This window comes from Ambystoma mexicanum, chromosome 3q (assembly GCF_040938575.1).
Source record: "Ambystoma mexicanum isolate Mex_15411 chromosome 3q, UKY_AmexF1_1, whole genome shotgun sequence".
Lineage (NCBI taxonomy): Eukaryota > Metazoa > Chordata > Amphibia > Caudata > Ambystomatidae > Ambystoma > Ambystoma mexicanum.
In genome coordinates, this window is record NC_090926.1 from 1,263,844,762 (window position 1) to 1,263,869,360 (window position 24,599).

General features: G+C 45.9%; 1 protein-coding gene across 1 annotated transcript in view; it reads left to right on the top strand.

The window, feature by feature from the left end:
• Positions 1–24,599, top strand: part of AP1M2 (adaptor related protein complex 1 subunit mu 2) — a 161,088-nt gene that overhangs the window by 100,264 nt on the left and 36,225 nt on the right. The window contains exons 9-10 of the mRNA XM_069604294.1: positions 19,592–19,750; positions 21,192–21,317. Of these exons, the coding sequence (XP_069460395.1) occupies positions 19,592–19,750; positions 21,192–21,317 (285 nt within the window). The remainder of the gene's footprint in view (positions 1–19,591; positions 19,751–21,191; positions 21,318–24,599) is intronic.

Here is a 24,599-nt window from a genome sequence, read left to right on the forward strand (position 1 = left end):
GCGCCAATGCAGCTTTCTTCTAGCAGCGCTGGTAGGTTCGGAGCTTTTCATCTGGAAAATGATTCGAACCGCTGGATTTTGAATTTTCTGCAACTGTTGAACATTTGTTTTGCTGGCTCCTCCTAGCAAAACATTACAATAGTCAACACGTGGCAGAATTACTGCTCTTACGAGTTTTATGCGGTTTTCCACTGATATTAGCGGGGCAACTTGTCTCAATACCTTAAGATGGTAATTGGTATTAGAGGAGATGGCTGTGACATGTGCTTCGCTGTCAAGGCTATCCTCCATGAAGGTGCCCAAGGTTTTGACTTTCTGCACAGTTTTGATTTGATTGCCTTCATTGGAAAAGCACTTATATTTTTGATTCAGTTTGGATTGAGTGTGTTGTGGTCCAAAAAGCATCAGCTCAGTTTTAGCGGCGTTCAGACAGAGCCAGTTCACTGACATCCATTGTTTAATAACATGATAAGTTGCAGTCAGAGTTTGTTGATCGACTTCATAGCTCCCGGTTATGTCCAAAACCAACTGGAAATCATCTGCATAATTGCAGAAAAAGATCCCCAAAGTTTCCAACTCAACGCATAGAGGTAATATATAAATATTAAACAACAAAGGTGAGAGGCATGCCCCCTGGGGGGAGGACTCCACATGTTATTGTTTGTGGCTCGGAAACACAATCACCCCAGTAAACACAAGACTGGCGGCCATCCAAGAATGATCTAATCCAGATGATGGCGTTGCTGGATAAACCTCCGACAGTCGCCATCCTTTTAAGTAAAATTTTATGATCCAGCAAGTCGAAGGCTGCCGAGAGATCTAGTAATATCAGCAGCCCCGACTTGCTGTTCTCCAGTTTGCCAAACATGTGTGTTTGTAGATCTAAAAGCGCAGATTCAGTTCCATGAAAGCTCCTGAAACCTGATTGCTTCACATGTAGCTTACCGGTGTTAAATACGTATGATTGGAGCTGTGTGGGAGCTACCTTATCAATTAGTTTTAGGAAAAACAGGGTATTTGTAATTGGTCTTAAGTTGGCTACGTCCAACGGATCCAGACCAGGTTTTTTTTAGTAGCGGAGTGACTGCCACACTTTTTATAGATTGAGGAATAGAACAAGTGCGGACGCATGAGCCAACAAACCGACAAAGAAATGGGGCAAACAATTCTCGTTGTTCCAGTATGTATTTTGACGGAAAAATTTCCCCTGGGCAGTTGGTGGGGTGCATGTTTTTTAATAGCTCCAGGATTTCAGCTGAGTTAGGTTCGGTAAAATGAAAGGTGCCTAGAGCAGCAGGTATAGAAGGGGGAGAAAGTCAATGTTTCCTGTTCAATTTTCTTTTGGGCTTTCAACAGCTTATCTGCGAAAGCCTTCTGAACTCTATTGCAATCATCAATAGTAGGTTTTGATATCGGAGTTACAGACCAAGGGTTTCTCCCAAGTTCTAAAGAGACGGAAAAGTTCCTTTTGTCTTCTCTCCAGCCTGGTTTATCTGATCATCGTAATGAGATTTCTTGGTCTCTATGATCAATGCCTTATATTGCTTTTCAATGAGTTTCCATGCTAACAAATTCTCATTGGATATATCTTTATGCCAGGTGTGTTCTGCCTGTCTTATGTTGGCTTTGAGTTCAGCCAGCAAGGGAGTGAACCACTTATGGCGATTAGGCAAGTCTTTGACTGTTTCCTCTTTTAGAGGAGCATGCTTATCCAACATCTCCAACATGACTTCATTATAGACTTCTGTGAGCCTCTCAGGGTTATCCTGTTCTCTTGTTTTATCCATGAGTGATTCTACATAAGTCTGTAAAATATCTGAAGTAATGTTCTTAAAATTACGCGATTTAACTATGTGTGCCGTGGTATGCACTCTTACTGGTTTAACAGGGAGCTCCAAACAACACGTCAAGAGGTAATGATCGGACCAGATAAATGGAGTAGTGGAAATGGACCCATGGACCAGAGGCATCTTAAACCAGTATAATGAAATAGCCATGACCAGGCGTGTTATTGATAATTGCAAGCATGCAACAGGCATGTACTAGGCCAGCCTGCCTATGGGCAAAGTGTGTTCTAGGTCGGCATGTTGTCGTTTAGCTCATTAATTGAACAATTAGTTTGTCTGCCACGTGCATTTATCGGAGAAGCCAAAGTCTTGGGTGCAGCTCCTAAGGAACAATGTACATTTACCTAGTCTATAGCAAATACGTGGGTCTTGATGTAACTAACCCCACTTTGTAGCATGGGCTGAGTGTACATTTTCTAGCTGGAATAGTATTGCTCAATGATAGTCTGAACAACTTAAATGGAGTAAAACGTGTATAATGGAATTGCTCGACTGATGCATGCAAAACACAGTTGTGTAGCTAAAAAAGCAGGTACCTGTGAATGGGTACCTGACTTGACAGGCTAGAAGTCCAGAGTATTTGATATATCTCGGGGCAACCGCAGTAATGGAAATAAAGTTATCAGCCACCCATACCTCCCTTAAATCGTTCATGGTTTCATGCCCGCTTATTTCGTAGTCTTTCTGCAGTAATTATTGGTTTAAGTGTTCTGCATTTTTAATGACACTTCAGTTCCTAAATCAGCCAGGAGAGCAATGGATTCATAAGCGTCTAAAGAGAGTAAACGAGAGGAGAAGAGTAAGGGGGGTGGATTGAGAAGATTGCGATTGAGCCTCCAAAACCTTAGCCCTGAGAAGTCGCACAGTTGTAGAGAAACACCAGACTATGACTGAATGATTGTGAAAATAACCAGCTGAGCCCAGTCGTCACTGGACAACAAGGGGCAGATGTGTGCCCAAGGTTCTGGGAATTATACAAATCATAATGGACTAATGCAACATTGTGACGCCACCAAGCCAAGAAAGACTACACTCAGACAAGAATGAGTTGCAGGGCACTATAAACACCCGAAACTGAGTCACTGTTTCTGCACCAAGAAGACAGCCTTGTTTTGGGGGAGCAAGGGAAGGGTATCATGGTCCTTGGGGAAGCCTGCAAATGTTGTAATCTCTATTAAGAACTCCACCCATGGGCTTAATTAAACATAACCCTCTGTTTCAATTGACCTGAGATTTGGTTTTGGAGGAGTCTTGAAAGGGGCCCCTAGGTGGTCCCTTACGTCTATGGAAACAAGGTGAGTCACCACACACGATAGATACGCCAGACACAAGGTTGTATTCCCAAAGCTAGGGTTTATTGCAAAGCAAAAGTCTCAGTTGGCCAACTCGGTCTCGCGTCCCGTGACGTGCATCTCTAGACCTCGAGGGACGCAAGCGAGTGAATTACGTACATCAGTTAGATATATACAAAATGCATATAAAACAATCAGCTATGACATGTTTAACACCCCCCTTTATTGGGTTTCTTTGAACTTGGTGTGATGATGGACACTTTCGACAGCTATGACACCTTCAAATATCTATTCTAGTAACAATTTGCAATTAGTGAGTGCAGAGGCCTCTTTCAGTTGTTGAACAGAACACAGCGCTTCTGTTCTTGGAAGCGAGCTACATACGGGGGGAAGCATTGCATTCCAGACCTTGCTATCTATGAGGTGCTATTCGTGTCCTGGGAGCCGACACGCTCTAACGGGGCTCAGCAAAGGGGGGCCGTAAGAAGAGCATAATTCAAGCCTTTAGCTGCTTTATTCTAACATATTCTACTATATAACGAGACTGGCTGGCAGCTGTGAAATGATTAAATGCCCTGCAGCTCTGCTTCAAGGCTACAGTCAGGAGGGAGCTGGGCATTCTTCCTGGCGCTGCCTACGTTGTGTTTCAACGAACTTTTGTTATCCTTGCGGCCCTGCGGCTTTGTCCTTTTACGTGCAGACAACAATGTTTTACAGTCGGGCAGTGTAAGCAGAAAATGTACTGCGAAGCAATAAGAACAGAAAGCAATGAACAATGGTTAGAAAACAAAATGGCCGTTCATTGGCAAACTCGGAAACCTATATTCTGTCATATCGTGCATTAGACTGTTGGCCCACGGCCATCAAAATACGTTTGCGGTCACATAATAGAGGTATCCATTTTTCTAGACTGACAGTCTGTCATCCCCTTGACAGTTACAGTCCAGAGGTATGGTGTTCACTCTTTATAAGGCAAAAGGACTGTCCAATTCCACTATGAGGACCACTTACAGGGTGCTGTAGAAAACAGAATGGATGGCAAGGTCAAATGGCACTTATGGAGGAGGGGCATAGGTCTATCCCATAGAATGCCAATAGCCTTGATCGCAGTGGAAATGGGACTAATGACCCTCGAGTTGCAGAGTCTAGCATCTGTGCGGGTTCAGAAATATGAGGACGACAACTTTGTGAATTTTTTTTTCTCCCAAAAATGCCCTTTTATTAACTCACAACGTTGTATAAAAGCCTTACTATCACTACCATGGCGAGGATTTACCTGCCTAAAATAAACTAATGGAAACACTCCAACAAAGATCTGTCCTTCACATTTATACATACAGTAACTCAACAAGGTAATGCATGGCAATTCAAAGGCAACACAAATATAATGATCTAATATATGATGGGTTATTTATGATGCGCTTAATACCCAGAGGTTTATAAGCGCAGACCCGTGGATCGAACCTGTGTGCGTATCGTCTTGCTTCAAAGGCGAGCACATTGCCCCTGAGCTATCCTCCCGAGACTACCTTTGCATTCACCATATGATACCAGTCTCTCCTTTATAATCTGAGTGAATTTCCCTTCCCAAGATTTAAGCAGGATTCTGTTCCACAGTTACAAAGTAAGAAAATGTTGTTTTGTAACAAGTTTCAACACAGTTCTTTGTGACTCCAACATGACAACAAAAAGTTCCAACACTTCAGGGATTCAACCAAAGCTCTTTTGCTTCTACTTGTAACAGTAAGTCTCAAAGTAATCTTCACATAAACAAAGAATATTGCCTTAGCTTCTCAGTATAAACATTAATTATCTGTGTCAGGATGCTTCTTGCAACAACCTATTATTTCTGAAGATAAACAACATTTCTGCAGCGGTTTTATACAGTTCTTGATTCAGCAATGAAAGTTTGTCAGGATAAATTCCTAACACCACTTCACAGCTTTTCATCAACTTCTACCTGGTTTACTTCAATGCCAGGCCTACTACTTCAATCACACCTGGTTTACTCCTTTGCCAGGCCTACTACTTTAAAGTTCACCATTCAGGTATACTCTCCTGCCCAAACAGTGATTTACATCCTATAAGTGGCTCTGTGGTTAAGATCAGCTTTGCAGTGTTCATTACTTCACAACATCAGGCTTAAAGCAATTCTTTAGGGACGGCAAGACTCGCATTGGTGCTCTTTAGTATTATTTTTGTACTTTTCAAAAATACCTTTGCACGTTGTGCTCCTCTGCTTCTGAACAACTTTTGCAGGAGGACAGTTTTCTTGCCACTCTTGTTTCCCCACTGCTTTATTAACCAAGCACTGATAAGGATATTGTTTTATTCTTCTTTTTCTTTGGCAATGAGGGCTTATGCCAGCTTTTTATATTTATTTCTTCAAATATGGGCAATAAGCTTTACAACCTTTAGAGCCTTCATTTGTCACCTCCTGACTTTGGCAAGATCTGTTGGGTTAAAATGCCTGGTTGCTACTTTCTTTTGGGTAATGATTGTCTGCGTTGGGGTCTAGGAGTGTTTCCCTTGAACTGAGTAAAGAAAGTTAGCTTTTTTCCGACCCTATTCATGATTGATTTTAGAAAGACCTCATAAAAGCGATTTATTCAGTGTTTCTAAACCAATCATGAAAAATGCCCTTCACCTACCCTAAACCCATACCCAGATCCTCACACCACTCTCTGTCACTTACCTTACTCTGGATGCTCCCGAACACGCAGGGCCTGCCAGGTGCACACCATGGGCACAGCTGTGCTGAGGAGTGCACACAGGGCCTGCCATGGCTGATGGGAGCGGAAACCTCTGGACTGATCAGGTACGTTTTGTGTTTGTGGCTGGATATTGGAGGAGGGGGAAAGATTGTGGTGGGGGCGGGAAGCTGGTGAGACTGTGTTTGGTGAGGGTGAATGAGATGGGCGGGGGAACAGAGGCAAAGGGGCTGATGGGGTGAAACCCCGCCCCCAAAATAAGTCTGCAAACAATGCAGAAGAGGGTGGGAGTGTAAGGTGGGGTGGGATAGTCTTCATGGGAGGGGTTTGGTGTGGGGAGGGGAGCATGTAATTTGGCTGAAATTAATCTGCCTGCTTTGTGTTCAGTCTTAAAAATTCGGAATCGCATAGAACCATTGCCCCACCTTGTTGCTGGGTTGTAAATAAACTTGCATGGTCATTTGGTTTTGCATAGTAGTGTTTTCTGATGGAACGATATTCAAAATAGATTTTTGTATTAACTTCACACATACGCAATTGTTTTCTAATATGAAAACACCACCTGTATCGAGCATGCAAGCGGTTATAGAGCACTCCGGTGTCACTTTCAGTTGGAGAGCTCACCGGGTAAGGCGTGCGCATTCCATTCTCTCGCTGCTCACCAGTACTTTGCTTCTGCCGCTCCTCGTGATCCGGCAATCTGCTGGTTTTGGTCTGCCACCGCTTGCGCCACTTGCAACCGGAGCATCCTTTGCACCGGGCTCTCCGGTGCTCGCCTGCCACCAGAGACGGCCTGTTTGGGAAGAAAGCTTTGCGCACTTTTGCTTCCCGCTTTGCAACCTCTGCAATTAAGGCTTCTGGAGGCAAAGACCCTCTCGGGACTGGCTACTGCTTTCTGCTCAGCAGTGGTCCCAACATCTTCTCCCTCCTCCAGTCCCTGCTTCTGCTGCTCCCACTGCTCACACTGCTTCCACTGCTCACTCTGCTCCCACTGCTCTCTAATTTCCTGCACCTACGAGGGCCTTTTAAGCCTCCCAATCCCCCTCAAGTGTGAGTCATTCCCATTAACAAGCTGCACTTTGCAGGTTTGTGCCTCTTTAGCCCTCTTCCTCGTCCCAGTACTTCAGGGGTTATGGGATGATGTCCCTAATAGAAAAATTCATTTTTATAACTTGATTTATGGCCTTGAACTTATTTCTGTTCCCAGTAATAATTATTCAAAGGAATGGCCTAAGTATCAATTGCAAGACTGGATTGTATAGAAGAATAAAGTTCTTTTAGAGTTTGAATTGTTATTATTCAGACTTCGTTTCAATGTACCTTTTGGGAGTTATGAGAGATTCTAGCCCTATAAATTTACCAGATTTTGGAAGGACTTGCCTTTAACTCAATTCCTAAGGGTTTATGACTGTTTTTACCCATATTAAGAGGTTCAAATGGGGGGGGGGGGTGCTATGACAAAAAGCCATTACATGCATTGGGATTGAGGAGAAGTCTTTCCTAAAGGGAGACAAATACAGCGTCTCACCCAACGGAGTTCTTATTCCCCTGGGCCCTTTCTCCTCCCAGGTGATCCTCCTGCAGAACGCCACCCCAAGGTCAAGATCAGAAAGCGTCGGCCATGCCCTGGCCACCTAGGAGACTTTAGGTAAGGTCTTTGTGAGGACTCCATAGGAGTCCTCGCACATCCAATTGGCTTGTTAAGGCAAATCTACATAAAGTGGCGATGGGGCACTGCCCCGTTGGGTGTATTTGAGCCATAGTGGCTCGACAGACATGCTGAACACCCTCTAGACGCAAATCTGAATCCTATCCTCTTTAGCGATCCGTGCTGTTTGGATGATACGACTGTGGGCTGTTCAAGCGGGTATGAAAATTGGGCTATCCCTATGCCAAATTGCATTAGGGCCGGGTCAGGGCATTGTTTGCCTTTTGACTTGGAATCCTAACCCAATGTATATGGGTGGGCCCCCTACCAGAGTTGAGCACCCAAACTAAACAAGGGAGTGGGGAGAACCAGGGACCCATACAGCCTAGCAAGCAGTAATGAGGTACAGTGTCCTAAAGCTACAACCCAACCCTAGTATCTGGGGAAGGCGCTAGAACTGTTGAGCGGTGCCTACCACAAATGGAAGGGGATGGGAGAAAAAGGGAAACTCATAACGTTACCAGTCAGAAAAATGTGCTGAAATTCTTTAAGGCCTAGAAGAATACCTTACATTAATGATAACTCCCTCCCCTCCTCCCACCCACAGGGTGTACCATTAAAATGAATGCAAATATAATAATAAAACAAAGCTTGGAGAAGAGGCCATGGGAACCCACGAACACTGCTCCCGACGGCTGAATGAACAAAAGCAGCTCCACTCCAAATGATCCCACAATAGGGGCAATGGGTGGAGGCACCTTCCGTCATCCCAAGCTGCCAAAATTGTAGAGTGGTGAAATCTCAGCACCCCTCTGGACACAACGTGACGCCCAGTCAAGCGGATAGTCATGGCAGCATGCAGAGGTAAACGGCCCACGAAATGGTTCCAGAGTGAAGGGCTTGACCCAGAAGATGTGGGGAGTCACTAGGTGTCTGCAGAAAGCTCGACTGGACCTCCAGTGGCAAACGATCCAACCTGGAATATGCCCAAGCCACTACACTTATCGGGATTTGCCATGGGAGGGCTTTAAAAATGTGGGAAGTGGGAGAAACCTCCATCAGCAGGTCAGCAGACCTGCCACCTAGAAGAAAGAAACAACCAAAAAGCAAGAGAGGGAGAGAAGCAGGGGCAGAGCCATGCCTAAATATTGTTGCATAAATAGGCTTGCCAAAGACCAGCCAGCCAATTCCTAAAGAAGGGCTGGGGGCCATGGGTCGGATGACCAACCGAACTGCCACTAATCCAAAGCCACCCCCGCTGAAAGGGAGAGAGATAGTCCAGGTATCTAGACCAGTTGGTACCAATATTTAGGCAATCCATGATGTGCTTACAAAGATCCCATGTGGTCGGAACCGCCATTTCTTTTGCGCCTACCTCGTTGTTGCCCTGAACAAAAGAAGCCCTCCATCACAAAATGACTGGGAGCAGTTGAGCAAAAAGTGCATTGGGCTACCAACGCAGCAAAATGGCTTTCACCCAAAATCAAAGTCTAGCTGCCACCAACCCACTTCCTAAAACCTGTGTAGGGTAACAAATCCCCCTACAGCTCAAATAGGGAGGCTTGGAGGCATCCATGAGAACGGGTGACCCATGGGTGACCCAATACTGTTGGCCTAATTCACCGAAGTATTTTATAATGGTGAAACCCCATTGGAACATGATCTGTGAATCAGGCCCTATACATATCTTAAGTAAGGCATAAAGGAATATAATGGCAGGTGGACTTCAGGAGAAGTTCCTCGAGCACCACAAAGACAGAGGGGAAAAAAGATGGCCCTAAATAGGAATTCGGACTTGCCACCCGGGAAAGGTATTCATTAGTTTGGGGGGCTGGGGGTGACCGATGAACTTGATGAATCCAACACGTGCCAGTGTGACCGAGCAAGCGCTTTTATTTTACATGTTCTGGCCTTCTGAAAATGTCTTGATGATCGAGATAAATAATTAAATTGCTGCCCTAGGATCAGTAAAATGGACAAGGGGCATGTGGGAATGGCTGATGGGAGGTAGCGCCAATGCATTCCCGAACAGTGGTAATGAATAGGTTACCATCCTTGGGCCCAGGGTACATGTGGGGTATGGTTGTAGACGAGACTACTGCGAAGCATGGCAGGTCAACATGACTACTTTCGATTATGTTGTATTTGGTCTTTGTAGTTTATATAGCACTTTACACCAAAACACTGCACAATTTAACAATTTGGTACATATAATGGTAGAAGCAAATTACAATTATGAATCAGTCCAACAAAGCAGTAAGAAGAGGAATTAAACTGAAGGGAATAGGGAAAGGGGTGCAGTAGGAAGGAATGTGAGGGAGAGTGGGGGTGAGGAGGAGGGGGGGGAAAGGTAAAGGCTGAGAGTGGGGTGGTAGGGGAGGGAGATAATCGAGGGGAAAAGATAAAGGAAGGAGGGGGAGCAAGAAGGGGGAAGGGTTTCATGGCGGGGAATGGAGAGATTTAAGGGAAGTGCAGAATGAGGAGAAGGTAGGAATAGAGCAGATTGAGCGAGGTAGGGAGTTCCAGTGCAGGGGGGCTAGGGGCTGGAAGGAGCGGAAACGGGAGGGGGCACAAGGGGACAGAGGTACGGTGAGAAGGAAGTGGTCAGCAGAACGAAGGGAACGGGAGGGAGTGTAGAAAGAGAAGAGGGAGGAGAGGTAAGTCGGAGAAAGACCATGGAGAGATTTAAAGACTAGGCAGAGAAAGTGAAATTTAAGTTCGGAGTGAAATGGAAACCAGCCAAGGGAGGAGAGGGGAGCAGAGATGGAGTCATGGGAGGTAAGAAGACAGAGGGTACGGATGGCAGAATGGTAGATGGATTTAAGGGGGGCGAGATGAGAAGTGGGTAGTCCAAAGAGTAAGGAGGAGCAGTAGAAGAGGCAATAGAAGATTAGGGAGGAGATTAAAAGTTTAGTAACATGAAAGGTGAGAGAGGGGCGGACTCTGCGAATATTGAAGAGGTGGTAGCGACGGGCACGAGAAGTGAGAGAGATATGGTGGGAGAAAGAGAGAGAGGAGTCAAAGTGAATGCCTAGGTTACGAGCATGGAGAGAGAGATGGGGAGATTAGTAGGAGGAAAGTGAATGAAAAGTGGAGGAGAGGGAGGGGGAAGAGAGTTGGAGGGGAACAATACGACTTCAGTCTTGTCAGTGTTGAGGGAGAGAAAGCGGGAAGACATCCAGTTCTTTATGGCAGTAAGACAGGAAGAGAGTTTCAGGTGGAGGTAAGTTGAGAAGGAAGAGAAAGAAAGGAAGAGTTGTGTCGTCAGCATAGAAATGGTGGGAAATGCCAAACGAGGATATAACCGGGGCAAGGAGGGAGGCGTAGAGTGAGAAAAGGGAAGGTCCAAGCACCGAACCTTGAGGTACTCCGTACTCCAGAGGCTGGGTTGGAGAGGACCGGCCTCCCCAGGAAACAGTAAAAGAGCGGGAGGAGAGGTAAGTGGATAGCCAGTTAAGAACAGGGCCTTTGAATCCAAAGGAAGAAAGAGTTTTGAGAAGGGGGTGATCGACCGTGTCGAAGGCAGCAGAGGTCAAGAAGAATAAGAACAGAGGATTGCTTAGAGTGTGGAACAGAGAGGAGGGAGTTAAGGATGTAGGTAAGCGCAGTTTCAGGAGTGTTTAGGACGGAAGCCAGATTGAGAGGGGAGGTAGGAGAGAGAGATTGGTGACAAAGGATGAGAGCTGAGAGTAGGCGACGCGCTTGAGAAGCTTAGAGAGGAATGGAAGAAGAGAGATAGGACGGAAGTTAGAGGTGAGAAAGGGGATCAGCCAAAGGTTTCCTCAAAATAGGGATGATCGTGGCGTGCAAGCAGAGGGGAAGGTGGCTGAGGAAAGGCAGGTGTTGAAGAAGGATGTTAAGTAGGGAATAAGAAGAGGGTAGATCTTAGGGAAGGGAGAGGGTCAGTTGGGGCGGACGTGGGGTGGGCTTTGGAAAGGAAGGTGGAGACGTCAGAGGGGGAGACAGGTGAGAAGTCGGACATGCAGGATGAGGGGGTTGGGGGGGGAGAAGGGGGAATATTTAGAGCAGTTGATTTTTTTTGCCGAAGGGCAAGAATCTTGAAGGAGAGGAAGTTGGCAAAGTCAGAGGGAGAAAGGGTAGAAGAGGTAGAGGGATCAGGGGTAGGAGGGGAGAGAAGTCAAGAGAGAGTTTGGCATATATGGCGAGGGTGGGAGGCTTGGGAGTGGAGAAGGTTAGAATAGTAGGAGCATTTAGCCGAGGCAAGACAAGAGTTGTAGAGAGTGGTAAGAGAAATAGGAGGTTTGGTTGGAAAGTGAAGGAGAGTGGTAAGAGAAATATGAGGTTTGGTTGGAAAGTGAAGGAGATTTGAGCCAGTGTCTCAAGACGTCAGAGGAGACACCGCATAGGGAGAAGTTGAGGAGTGAGCCATGGTTGAGAGGGTTTCCGGGTTAAATGGAAGAAAGAAAAGGGGTAAAGTTGATCAAGGGAGGAAGAGATGGAAGGGGAAAGAGTGGATAGTGCATCATTGGCTGACAGTGAAGAGAAATCATGGAGAGAAGAAGAGCAAGTGTCGAAAAAGAGGGAAGGGTCAAAGTTGCACGCCGTGAGAAGATGGAAGGAGAGGGCATAGTAGAGTAGGGATGTGGAAGGGGAGTAAGGGAGGAGAGTAAAGCATGATCGGAGAGATAGATAGGAAGAGTAGAGATGGGGGGGCAGGGGAGAAGAGGAGTAGGAAGAATTGAAGATGAGGTCTAGAGTGGAGCCAGAGGAATGAGTAGGGGAAGAAGGAAGAGGGGAAAGGAGGTAGGAGTCGAGGATGGAGAAAAGGGCTGAGGAATGAGGGGGAGAAGAGAGGTGAAGATTAAAGTCGGTGAGTACAGTTAGAGGAGAGTGGAAGGGAGAGATAAGCGAAAGGAGGTGATCGAGGTCTTCATAGAAGAAAGAGGGCCAGGGGGACGATAGATGATTAGAAAGGAGATGGGGTGAGGGGAGGAGAAAGATGTGTAAAGAAATTTGAAGGAAGGGAAAGAAGAGGTGGTGAGGAGGTAGAGGAAAGGTATTTAGGGTGGTGGAGGAGGCCAATCCCTCCGCCACGGCCAGTGGCACGAGATATGTGAGAGAAGGAGGATGAGGAGGTGGTTAGGGAAGCTGGACAGTAGTGTTGTGGGGGGGGATCCAGGTTACAGTTAGACATAGGAAATGAAGGTTGAGACGAAAGAACATGTCTAAAACGGCTGCAGTCTTGTTGCAGATGGATCTGGCGTTCCAGAGAGCAATGTTCATGAGGCTGGAGTGACTTTTAAAATAAACTACAACCTGCTACCCACTACCGAGAGTGGATTGTACCTCAGACCACTCAAAGCCTGGGATATGTTTTACAGACATTGAATGAATAATGCCGAATGAGGGGGATGGGTAGAGCTCCATGGTACCGGATGAGGTGTCGCAAAACAAAATAACTCAAACTTCCTTGTTGGAACGTAGTACTTCAATGCTTCCTTCTCTGTCGGTGTTGGATGTCCATTGCTTCGCTCTCATTCCCATTTCTTATTTCCTCACCACTCCATCATGAAAGGCTCCGCCCTTCTTTCCCCATGCCTCTAACCCCTCTGCTTCTCTGCAAAGCCCTACGGTTTTCCTGCACACCAACTCACATATTTCTCATTTAACAAATGGGCTTTTTTTTATTTTTATTTGTGTATTTTATTGAGAATTTGTACGGTGTTTTATACAACAGAATTGTGTTTCAAACCGCCACAAGGATAACTGGGAATGGAACAGGGGAAATAACAGTGGTGAAAACTAAAGACAGCAGTGATCTATATACAAACAGCCGTGGTTCTACTAGCTAGGCTTGTGGCATTCAACCGTGCAAGGGCATTGAAGAGAAGTGCAGGTGAAGGGGTTGGAAGGAGGAGCAGAGGAGTGGATGGAGAAGGTGCGGGAGGGAAGTGCTGAGGGAGGCAACAAGGAGAGCCTCAGGTTAAGCGCTAGTACAGGTGACTCTCAAGGATGGTATGTGGAGCCGCATGACAGTGCAGTCGGGGGAGGGGAGTGCTGGAATTGACTAGGTGGAAGGGCCTGAGATCCTCTGAGGTTCATGAGGATCAGGCCAACTGACACAGCAGCAGTGGGGTGATTAGCAAGGAAGGGAAAGGGGTAGAGAAGAGCAGAGTTTTGCGCAGTTTCCAGAACTTAAGGAGGTCCGACTCAAGTCAGGGGGGGGGGGCTGTTCCAAAGGGAGGCACGAGCCGAGGAAAGAGACCTACCCCTTCTCCCCCCACTCTCTGCATAATGAAGCGTTTGATAGAGAGTTGGAATTAGGGGAATATAGGGCTCTAGCAGGGGAGTATTTAAGAAGGGAAAGTTGGAAATGGTGTGGTCCCAGGCCCTAGAAGGCCTTGTGGATGGTGCAAAGTGTCTTGAATTTGATCCTTGCAGCCACCGGAGAGATTCTAGGGCTGCAGAGATGTGGTCCCTGAGCTTGAGGCCAAGGATAAATCTTGAATGCCATATTCTGGATTAGCTGAATGGGGCAAAGTGAGGCGAGGGGGAGATTGAGAAAGAGGCTGTTGCAAAAGTCCAGCCTGGAGAGGGCCAGAGCGGGGGAGACTTAGAGCTTCTGGGGGAAGGTTAGAAAAATAAGAGTGCCTCTGAGGAGGTGGAGCTGGAAGTGGGACTTTTTGGTAAGGTCCATGATATGAGGAGTGAAGGAGAGAGTGGAGGTGCAGATGACCTCGAAGTTTTTGAACTCACAAGATGGTGGGGGTTGAGGGCCCAAAGAAGGTGGCCAGAGGGTAAGATGAAAAGAGGGCACATGTGTCCTGATGAGGAGGATCTCCATATTACTGGCATTGAGAAAGAGATCATTTTTTGTACACCATGTCTGAATGGCGGACAAACTGTTGGGGATGAGGTAGGAGGAAGAAGGGAAGGTGGAGGGAAGTTTGAAGGAAAACTGAGTGCCATTGGCAAAACACTGGAAATGAGGAGGAACGGAAGAGATCAGGTGAGTAAGAGGGGCAAGAGAGATATCAAAGAGCCATGACAATAAGATAGAGCCCTCGGGGACATCATCGGTAGAGAGGGTAGCGGTGGAGAAGGGGCCCAATTGCAGCTCGGAAGGGTGCTTAGTGAGGAAAGAGGTCAACCAATCCAGTGCCTGGTCAGTAATGCAGAGGGTGTCAGTCATTTTATGAGTATGGAATGGTTGACCATGTCAAAGGCAGAGGAGAGATGGAGGAGAATGCAGCAGGAGTGTTGAAGTCGAGATTTGTGAGCATGGTTTCACAGGTGTTCTGGAAAGCAGTTTCCGTGCTTCTGGATGCCTGGAATCCAGATTGATGGTCCTGAAGGCAAGCACCAAGATCGGTGTGGAGGGTCAGGTGGGGGGCAGACCAACTTTTCCAAGAGTTTACCCAGGAAGGGGGTAGTGTAGATAGGGTGATAGTTAAGGAGGGGTCGGCAGACTTCTTTTTCAAGAGAAGGGCGCACAAGGGAATGCTTGAGGGGAAAGCGCCAGAGGCAGAGTGGTTACAGAATTCGGCAAGCGCTGGAGCGAGAGAGGAGATGTTGTCCTTAATGGTTCTAGAGGAGCAAGGAAGCACCTGTTTGAGGAGGCCTTCATAGAGCTGACCGCTTTAGAGACCTCATCCGGTGCTATAGGACCGAAGGAGAGTGAGTAAGTGGGAGGAGGAGGTAGGGGAGCAAGTGAGCAGGTGGACGGGCAAGGTGATGGTGATGGGGTGGAGGAGAGTTCAGACATGATGTTTTGGGTGTGAAGTGGGAGGACAAGGTAGTGCAGAGAGCCTGGGAAAGGAGTGCGGTGGAAACTGCAAGTGGACTGTTGTGTTCCTTCCAGATTTTGAAAAGGTCTGCCCTATTGGTGACTCCAGAGATGTGGGCTTGGATGTGTGCTGCTTTTTGGAGCGGATAGAGGAGCGATATTACCTTTGGACCAGGTGGCAGGCCAGTGTGCCAGAGCAGAAGCGCAAGGTCTGCCACTTCCGTTCAGCAACTCTGCACTTGTGTTTCAGAGATGCAATATCGGAGTCATACCAGGTGTTTGCTCATGGCAGGGACAAGGATGTTCAAGGGTGTTGGAGCTGGAAGGATGCAGATTAGCAAGGACAGAGTCAGAGGGAGAGTCGGGGACAGGGGTTGGAGGGGGATGAAGGTGAAGGCAAAAGCAGCAACTGACCCTTGCTTCATTGGTTGAATGACGGCGAAGGAGGATGGCAGTGCAGGGAGTGGTTCGGTTAGAGGGCCAAGGGGCCCAAGGTGGGTGGAAAGGAGCTAGTGATTGGACCAGGAGAGTGGGATGTCACCAGAGTATGGCTGGCACAGTGGGTAGGGCTAGAAGGAAGAATAGTGAGCAAGAAACTGGCACAGGGGGACCCGGAACTGGGAGGATGATGATTCAGTAGAGTCGAGATGGGTGTTGAAGTCCCCAAGGAGGAGGAGTTTGGAAGAAGAGGTTGAAAAGGGTGAGGCAATTCATGAGGCCCATAAATCGCCAAACACATCAGCGTTATTCTCAATCGATGCTGAGAAGGCGTTCGACGGAGTCGAATGGCATTTCCTGGAGGCCACGTTAAAGAAAATAGGCTTGGGTCCCACACTCTGCCGAGGAATCAAAGCTGTCTACACTACCCCAAGAGCATCAGTGGCAGTAAACTCCCAATTCTCCCGCTGGTTTCCACTCGGTAGAGGAACGAGACAAGGTTGCCCCCTCTCGGCAATACTCTTTGCGCTTTCACTGGAACCTCTTGCCCAAAAGCTTCAAGCATATACCATCGTCGAAGGAATGCAAGTAAACAGCAGAGAATATAAACTGGCCTTATACGCAGATGACATCCTGCTCCATGTGATAAAGCCAGCATCTTCAATTCCACGAGCGATCCAATTAATAGAAGAATATGGAACACTCTCAGGCTTCAAAATGAACCAAAACAAATCCATCTTCTTCCCACTCCAGGAACCATCCCCAGGCCAGCAAATAGTTCTCGAATGCCTTGGGCTGGTCATTGGAGGCCCAACACTGAGATACTTGGGGATCAACCTAACGAGACACCTCGACGACCTTTAAGAAGCAAATTTTCCTCAACTTCTTGAATCCCTTAAAGCTGACCTCAGAAAATGGAAACCACTCACTATCTCCTGGATGGGGTGCCTAAACGCAATCAAAATGGTGAGTCTCCCACGTTTTCTGTATCCTTTTCAGGTCCTGCCCATCACGATCCCTGAACACTTCTTCAGACAAGTTAAGGTCATACTGGAATTCCTATGGAATGGAAAGAAACCCAGGATCCCCTACGACATCCTAACACTATCAAAGGAGCTGGGAGGAGTAGGCCTTCCGGACATAGAACGCTATTACCAGGCCACACAACTCAAGAGATCTGATCCCGCACCTGCGAGATAGAAAGGACCTTCAATGGGTCCAGCTGGACAACAACCTAACCCCTGCAACACTAGCAGAATGGTTATGGGTCCCCAGACCAAAGCTCATAAAAAGGTTGCGTGAACACCCATTTTTGGGGATGATGTGGAACATATGGAAGAAAGGTAAAGCAATGTCCGGGGTCAGTACATGGCCCTCGCCTCTGAGCCATCTCTGGTCACCAGGGATCAGAGAGGAAATCCCAGATACCAGACCTGGTTTGATGCTGGCCTGGAGAGAGTCGGCCAACTGTGGAGGAAAGGGAAATTCATTTCAATCACGGAACTAGAGAAGGCTCTCCAAATACACCTGATCCCGGTTTTCTTGTATTTAAGGCTGAAAGGCGTACTATCCAGTAGCGAATGGGAAACCACCACACAGAGAAGAGAACTCACGCCCTTTGAGATGATTCTGGACACAACCAATACTTCTAAAGGCTTAATAACACGAATGTACAGGGCCCTAATCGCTAAAGATGAAACACCAAGTCTCCGCCTCAAGGGTAGATGGGAAAGGGACCTGATCAGCAGGCCTGGGACAAAATTTGTGAAACACCCTCCACAATATCAGTTACAGTCCAATATAAACTACACGCAATAAAATTACTCCATAGGTGGCAGTATGATCCATACAGGCTGTCCAAAATGTTTCAAACCTCCAGCCCGAAATGCTGGCGACTATGCAGTAATGATGCCGATTACTGGCACATGTGGTGGACATGCCCCAAGGTCCGCATCTATTGGCAAGAAGTCCTGGGATGGATTAAAAAATTGGATGGCATAGAGAGAGAACTATCCACTCCTGATCCTTTTTGGCCTCGAGGAAGAGGATGACTAACTGAGAAGGATGAAAGTACTAGTCTCCCCTCTGCTTTTGGCGGCCTTCCAGACAAAAAGGACTGGATACAGATTGCCACAAACATCTATACAATGGAGAAAATAATGTCAGCACTTCACGACAGAGCCGCACGACATGAAGAAGCGTGGTGCGACTTTACCAAGCAATATGTCACAAGCCCAGTCACAGATGACCCAACGCAACAAAGTTAGTTGCGCCCAGTTTGCGCTATCAGGACCGGAATACCATATGATTCATCACCAACTTCCCATGCCTGACACATCACTAGACCTTCACTGATCTAAGCATGACTACTGAAGAACGTCACGCAACCTACCGCGGTTCACAACAGCAATGCCACAGACAAGGAAGACTCATGAGCTGGGGAAAAGGGAGGGGGAAGGGGGGACAGGACATTAAGTTTCTTTTCATTTGAACGGAACACAGGGGGGTCGGGGGGAGGAGAGAGAGAGCGAGAGCGACCGACCGACCCCAGACGAGGTATTCAAAGGAGGAGTATTTATTTGTTTAGGGGATAACCTGCTGCTTGGAACAGAAACATTTGTAAATGAGTCACGAAATATGTACAAGAGATAATGGGGAATGATGCCATGGTATGTTTCGAGTTCAAGAAATGAGTTCCTTGATCATGATCGTTATGCTCTAGAGGCGTGATGAGGAGCAAATAGAGTATTGTAACACAAGCATGAGCTAGCAGAGAACTATCGAGGAATAGAGCAGAATTCAGATCGTAGAGTGTGAGGAGGGGTGTATTGGGAGGTGGAGTTATGTATGTAGTCGGGAATCATTCATTGATGGAGTCCTAGATCAAGAGAAGGATTCTGGAGAGGGACCAGTGTTGTACAGAGAGCCATCCTCTACAGAGGCGGTGAATGGAGATAGAAGGCTGAAGAGTACCGTTACTTTCGGGCTGCTATCATAGAGAATCGATAGGTTGCAAGGCCTGATTGATGGGGTGAGGTGATGTAGAGAAAGATCAGGGAGCGCAGCACCATCCTTTGTCAATTGGTGGAGAGGCAGTTGCAGATGTGCAAGGATTGTTCAAGGAAGGAGTGAAATGCAATTGGGGTGTTGTCTGTAAAGAGGTGATGGAGATGTGTGTGTTGATATGAGGCATAAAGAGGATGGGACCATGGACTGACTAGTCATCCAGGCTTGCTGGCAGATGAATAGGCTTTGCCGATACTTCAAGTGATTGAAAAGGAGTAGAAGACCAGTAGGTGGCAAATGCATTGAGGGTGGCTTCCTTGGAAGCCAAGATAGCAGAACAGACCGAGGAGAGGTCCAAAAGCAATAAAGGCACCAGGAGGTCCATGAGGATCGAAGTACCCTACTCAGGTGGTGGTTGTTGTAAGTCTGGAAAACTATGGACCACAGGGATTTTGGGCACCATTCCTTATTGAATCCCCATGTTCAGGGCCATGAAATCCCTGGTTCTTTGAATCCTGGCTCCTTCTCCTTCACAAACCTCACTGACCTGCCCCTTTTTTTAGCTTTCTTTAATGTTGAAATAATGAATTGCTGAATATCAACATCTTATTGTTTGCATGTATTTCACTGTTTCCATCCATTTGTTTACCCCTCTGCCCAGTTACTTATTATGATGGGAGAGACTTCCCCCTTCCCTGCGTCACTTCTTCTGCTGTGCTTTTGACGCGCTCGTGCCACCAAATGTCTCCCTTCACTTCCCACTTCTGTTGCATAGTTTAGTCCAAAAATTGCAATGCTGCATTTTCCATAGTAATTGACGTTGCTTGAAATGAATTCTAATCCAATGATTGTTGTCAACATTCTCTAGTTGATTAAATTAAACAAGCGCTTTCATTTCTCAGGCAAAGGGTCAGTTTAAGAAGCAATCGGTAGCCAACAATGTGGAGATCTTCATCCCGGTTCCCAGTGATGCAGATTCACCCAAATTTAAGACGAGTGTTGGAAGCGCCAAGTACGTTCCAGAGAAGAACATGGTGGTGTGGACGGTCAAGTCCTTCCCAGTGAGTGTTCATGTGATCCTCCCCGGATTTACCTTTGCACACCTTGGCGAGCACGAACATTGATGGGACGCCAATGTGTTAAAGTTGCCTTATTTTAATTTCTCCTATGGCTCTCTTGTGATCTTCTGTCCCCCTAACACGCCCTTCCACATGTTGGTCTGCATCATTCCCTGATCGTTCTGATTCTCCTTGTCTGTGCACTTTTCATTCCCATCTTTGTGCCAAAATCATTTTCCCTCACCCACTGCAGGTCCCGCAAATTCTTTAAAGTCCTGCTAAACCTTCACGTCGACTGACTTAGTTTACCAACTCAACCTAATACTATTGCAATTGACCCATGGTAACAGGAACACACATTTTACCAGCACTTACTATAAAATGGTGCATTTCAACGTGAGCCCAGTTCATTTTTGGCGCACTGCTGCTACCCGGAGGCCAACTATGCACTGTGAAACGTTTGACATTTACTGCAAAGCAAGGTTGTTTGAAACCTTTATTTGACCTTTGCTGCAAACATCCCAACATTTCATTGTACTCGCCAGCATGTTACTTTACAAAAGCTACTCGAATCTGCGAGTGGTTGAGTAAATTTTGCAAGGGCTGCACTCCATTCTCCCCTTTGCCGAGCGAGGACCTTATTGACTTCAGAGCACAAGGTCTGAGGTCAGTCCCACACATTATGAAAAACCTAAAAATTCGCCACTTTGAAACCCTTAGGTGACCCAAGAGGCAGATGAGATTTTCAATCACCAAAGTCGCATATGACTGTACCTCCAGTATGCTTCATGGTGAGCAAATAATACAAAATGATATTAATCGCAGCATGCTCCTGCTATATTCTTGTGTTTGGCTGTGTTATTTTTCGGGAATTTGGGAATATACAGAGTTATCATTTGTCAGACTTCAATGAACTGCATATCTTGGTAACACTCTAAATATTGGAGTCTCAGAACATAGGACTGGTAAAGGTTGCCCCTATTGCTGCCTAATTGAGATTAGTATCTCTTGGACAAGCTTCATCGGCTAAATCGAACAAGAAGTGAATTATCCTCCTATTGTCTGGTGCCAGGCGGACTGGCTTCTGTGCAGCAGGACATATGTGACCAGCACATCCTTTGCCTAAAGGTGGTCCTAGTCTCCTAAACCTGCCCCTACACACTGGTTCTAACTTTCCCTCCCCCTTTGTCATTCTGCCCTTCTTCTCAACATTTCTATCCACGCACAATTGTTTCTTTTGCCTCTGCCTTCTCCATCTCACCTTTTTTATTGATCTGCTGCTCCAACCCACTTGATTGGCTTCTCTTGCTCTGCCCTATTTGTTCCTCTCCATATGGCAATTTCCCTCTTACCTTGTTGGCCTCCTTTTAATGTTAAAAGAAGTGAGTGACGCACATTAGTTCCTGTACAGCCATCTCAGGTGCTACCTCTGTTTCCTGAACAGGGCGGGAAGGAATATCTAATGAGGGCGCACTTCTGCCTCCCCAGTGTGGAGAAGGAAGAACTGGAAGGGAAGCCTCCAATTTCTGTCAAGTTTGAAATTCCCTACTTCACTGTGTCTGGAATTCAGGTGAGTAAGGGGAGATGCAAGGGCTAATGTGTGAGGAGCATGATGTCCGCTGTGCAAGATTGTATTTGCTAAACCTACTACACTGATGTGTGCGGTCTATGTGACTACTGCGTCCGCCAGAAGTCTGATGGCCTAAAATGGTGACACAACTCCCCCATACTTGTATTATATCCCATACTATATATATAATGTGTAAGGGGGGGGGGGGGGGCGGCGGGGAGTTTCAAAAAAGAAATCTGAATTTTCAGCAGTCAGAATTCTGGAGGCGACATTTTGGTATATTTCTGATGTGTGCACGTGCTACCCAATGAAAGCGATGCTCGTAGCCTTGATTAATGTATGGTCAAAATCATTCAGAGGTAATTGATGAATCAGTCATATTTGAGTGTAACGTGTACGGTATGCTTTTATAACATGAAAACTATTAAATACTACCAAGCAATGTCAAAGCATCTTGACCTAGAAGTGGCCAATCCTTAGCATCCGGCCGTGGTAATAAAGCAAATAAGGTGAAGTCCTGATGTTCGTAAAAGCAACATTTGAGTAGGGACGGCTAGTAAGAATCATACAATGTATTCTCTCAAAGGAGAGTGGAATCAACATGAGACTGACACAGATTTGGTGATTTTTACACACAACTTGTATCATGGCTATGCATTGTGTGACAATCACCACATATAATTCCTCTTGACACCGTCTGCCAGTACAAGGGTGTTTAGTTGATTCTCACAACAGACAGATTGCAAAGGAGGGGCAGTAGAGACTGGTGGTGGTGGAAGTGAGAAAAAAGATTCAAAGTCAAAAGCAACTGAAAAGAGATTGGAAGAAAGCGAGAAAGAGTAGAGAGACTGGATGCAGAATCATCGAGACCTAAATGAGGCAAAGGGTAGAGAGACGGGATGCAGAATCATCGAGACCTAAATGAGGCAAAGGGTAGAGAGCGGTAAAGGGTAGAGAGACGGGATGCAGAATCATCGAGACCTGAATATGAGGCATAATAGGGGAGCGACGGGGATAAAACCCCTGTGTCTTTCCACAATTGTTCCAATCTATAAGAAGGGGGTGAAAATAGATCCCTCAAATTACAGGCCAATGGCATTCTTGGACGTGGCTGCAAACATTTTCTCCTCGCTCATTCTGAAGAAACTTTATTGGTGGGCAGAGGCAAACAATATTCAGAAGAGATTCCAAACTGGTTTCCTAGGGGGCTAGGGGGAAGGACCATGCTCCATGGCTATATTGGCAATTGGATTCAGCGGTCCACTGGTGAGTCACTAGCTTGTACCCGTTTTCATGGACAGCATTGACCTCTCACTTGCATTTGATAAAGTGAATTGGAACAAGCTCTGGTAAAAACTGGAAAGCTGGGCATTGCCTAACTATCTTTTAAACATCTCGGCAGAGCTCCACTCTTGAACACAAATCTACAATTTAGTTTAAACTTACAAGTTCATGTCTCCAATGCAATTACGGCATGTCGCGGACCACAGGGTTGCATCCTAGCAACTACCTTATATAATTTGAACACTGCCAATATGGGCAGTGAATTGGTTAAGGATGCCTTGATCTCCCCCAAGGTTAATGATGTCAAAATATTTTGCTTATCGTACAACGGATTACATAATTTTCCTTGATGCAACTGAAATTGCGCTCCAAAGGTTAAGGGCATTCCAGAAATACACACAAGAAAATGACTTGGTTGTTAACACAATGAAAACCAAAATGGTTCAATTTACTGGTGCAAAAAGACTGAGATAATGTTTGAACTGATGGCTAAACAAAAATAAGCTTGAAGTTGGGAAGGAACTTCACTGTAAGCTAACCAAAGAATTCTTATTGGTAAACTTAAAGAAAAGGCCCTGCAGATGCGTGCCCAGAGGAAATTCTTGAATAATCGGTACGGGAGAGTCTCTTTGAATCCTTTGAATCCCTTCATCGCATTTTATGAAGGGAAAGTAATCCCAGCTTTGTTATACAGGTTTCACCGTATGGTGGGTTTTGATCTTTCCAAAATTGATGGATTGATTTGGAGAAACGTGCTTGGTTTACCAAATTGTGCTCCGATTTGGGTGATTCATTTTATGCCGGGGTTTTGCTCCCTAAACTTCCATTTATCTTGGAGCAAAATACAGCTCTGTAAGAATTGAATGATGGCTTGGAAAAACTCACTCTTTGAGCTAGCAAAAACGGGCACAGGAATGACCTGGCCCTTGTGTAAAGTTGTGAAAAAATTATAATTGATAAGGGATTCTCCTTTTGAGAATATCATGGAGGATTGGGGAAGTGAAAAAAAAAAACAAAGGACTGGTGTGAAACTGGCAACTGTACCAAGAGTTCTGAAATCTTCTTTACCGTTTCTTAGGAACATAACAAATTGAGTGAGAACTGTTTATTTGGTTGAATCGCCTTCACCCTTTTTAAGGAAGATGTTCATGAGATGTTGTTTTAATATTCTAAATGCATGCAAACAATTTGCATCCGAGCCAAATGCAAGAGGATTAATGCGTTATGCAGGTTTTGTGTTGAAGACATTGGAAATGATAAACCTGGTTATGGAATGTTCCGTGTTAATGAATTTGCTTATGCTTTGTTTTTAATTTTATTCATGATCAATTCTTTATTTTAAAGGATAGTCTCTAGTCAAGGATCACACAAGGACATTTGATGGGTTTATTTAATGTACAGCTTTATGCCATTCTTACAGAGAATTAATCAAATATCTAAAGTGGTATAGCTTAGAATTTAATTCACATGAACATGTTTTAATTTCTCATGGGATTTTATAGAAGGCATTTGTATGGCTTTTTATTCTTGTTTTTAATGTGTAATGCAATGATAGAAAAATGTCTTCGAATTGTAATTTGAGTGCAAAGTTTGATTTAAACCATGTGCACTTCTAAATAAATAAAAGAAAAACAAACGACATGGGGGAAGGATAGAAACTGACGAGAAGGGATAATAAGATTAGAGTTGAAAGTGGTGGATTTGAGAGAGCAGGCAGAAACCGAAGGAAAGGGGGTGGGGAGAGAGACTGGCTAGGGGTGGGCACGTGAAGATAAAGGACCAGGGGAGGCAGAGGGAAGAATGGAAGGATAGTATAGAGAGAAACGGGTAGAGGAGACTTGCAGGGGAAGGAGAGTCAAGGTTGGGGTTGAAATAATCTGGGAGTGGCCACAATGTCAAGATGTTGTTGAGCGAGTGTTCTGGGGTTCTGTTTCAATACCGCAATTCTGTCCTTGTTGACTAACCTTTTGTAGTTTCAGGAAAAATAACATCAGCACG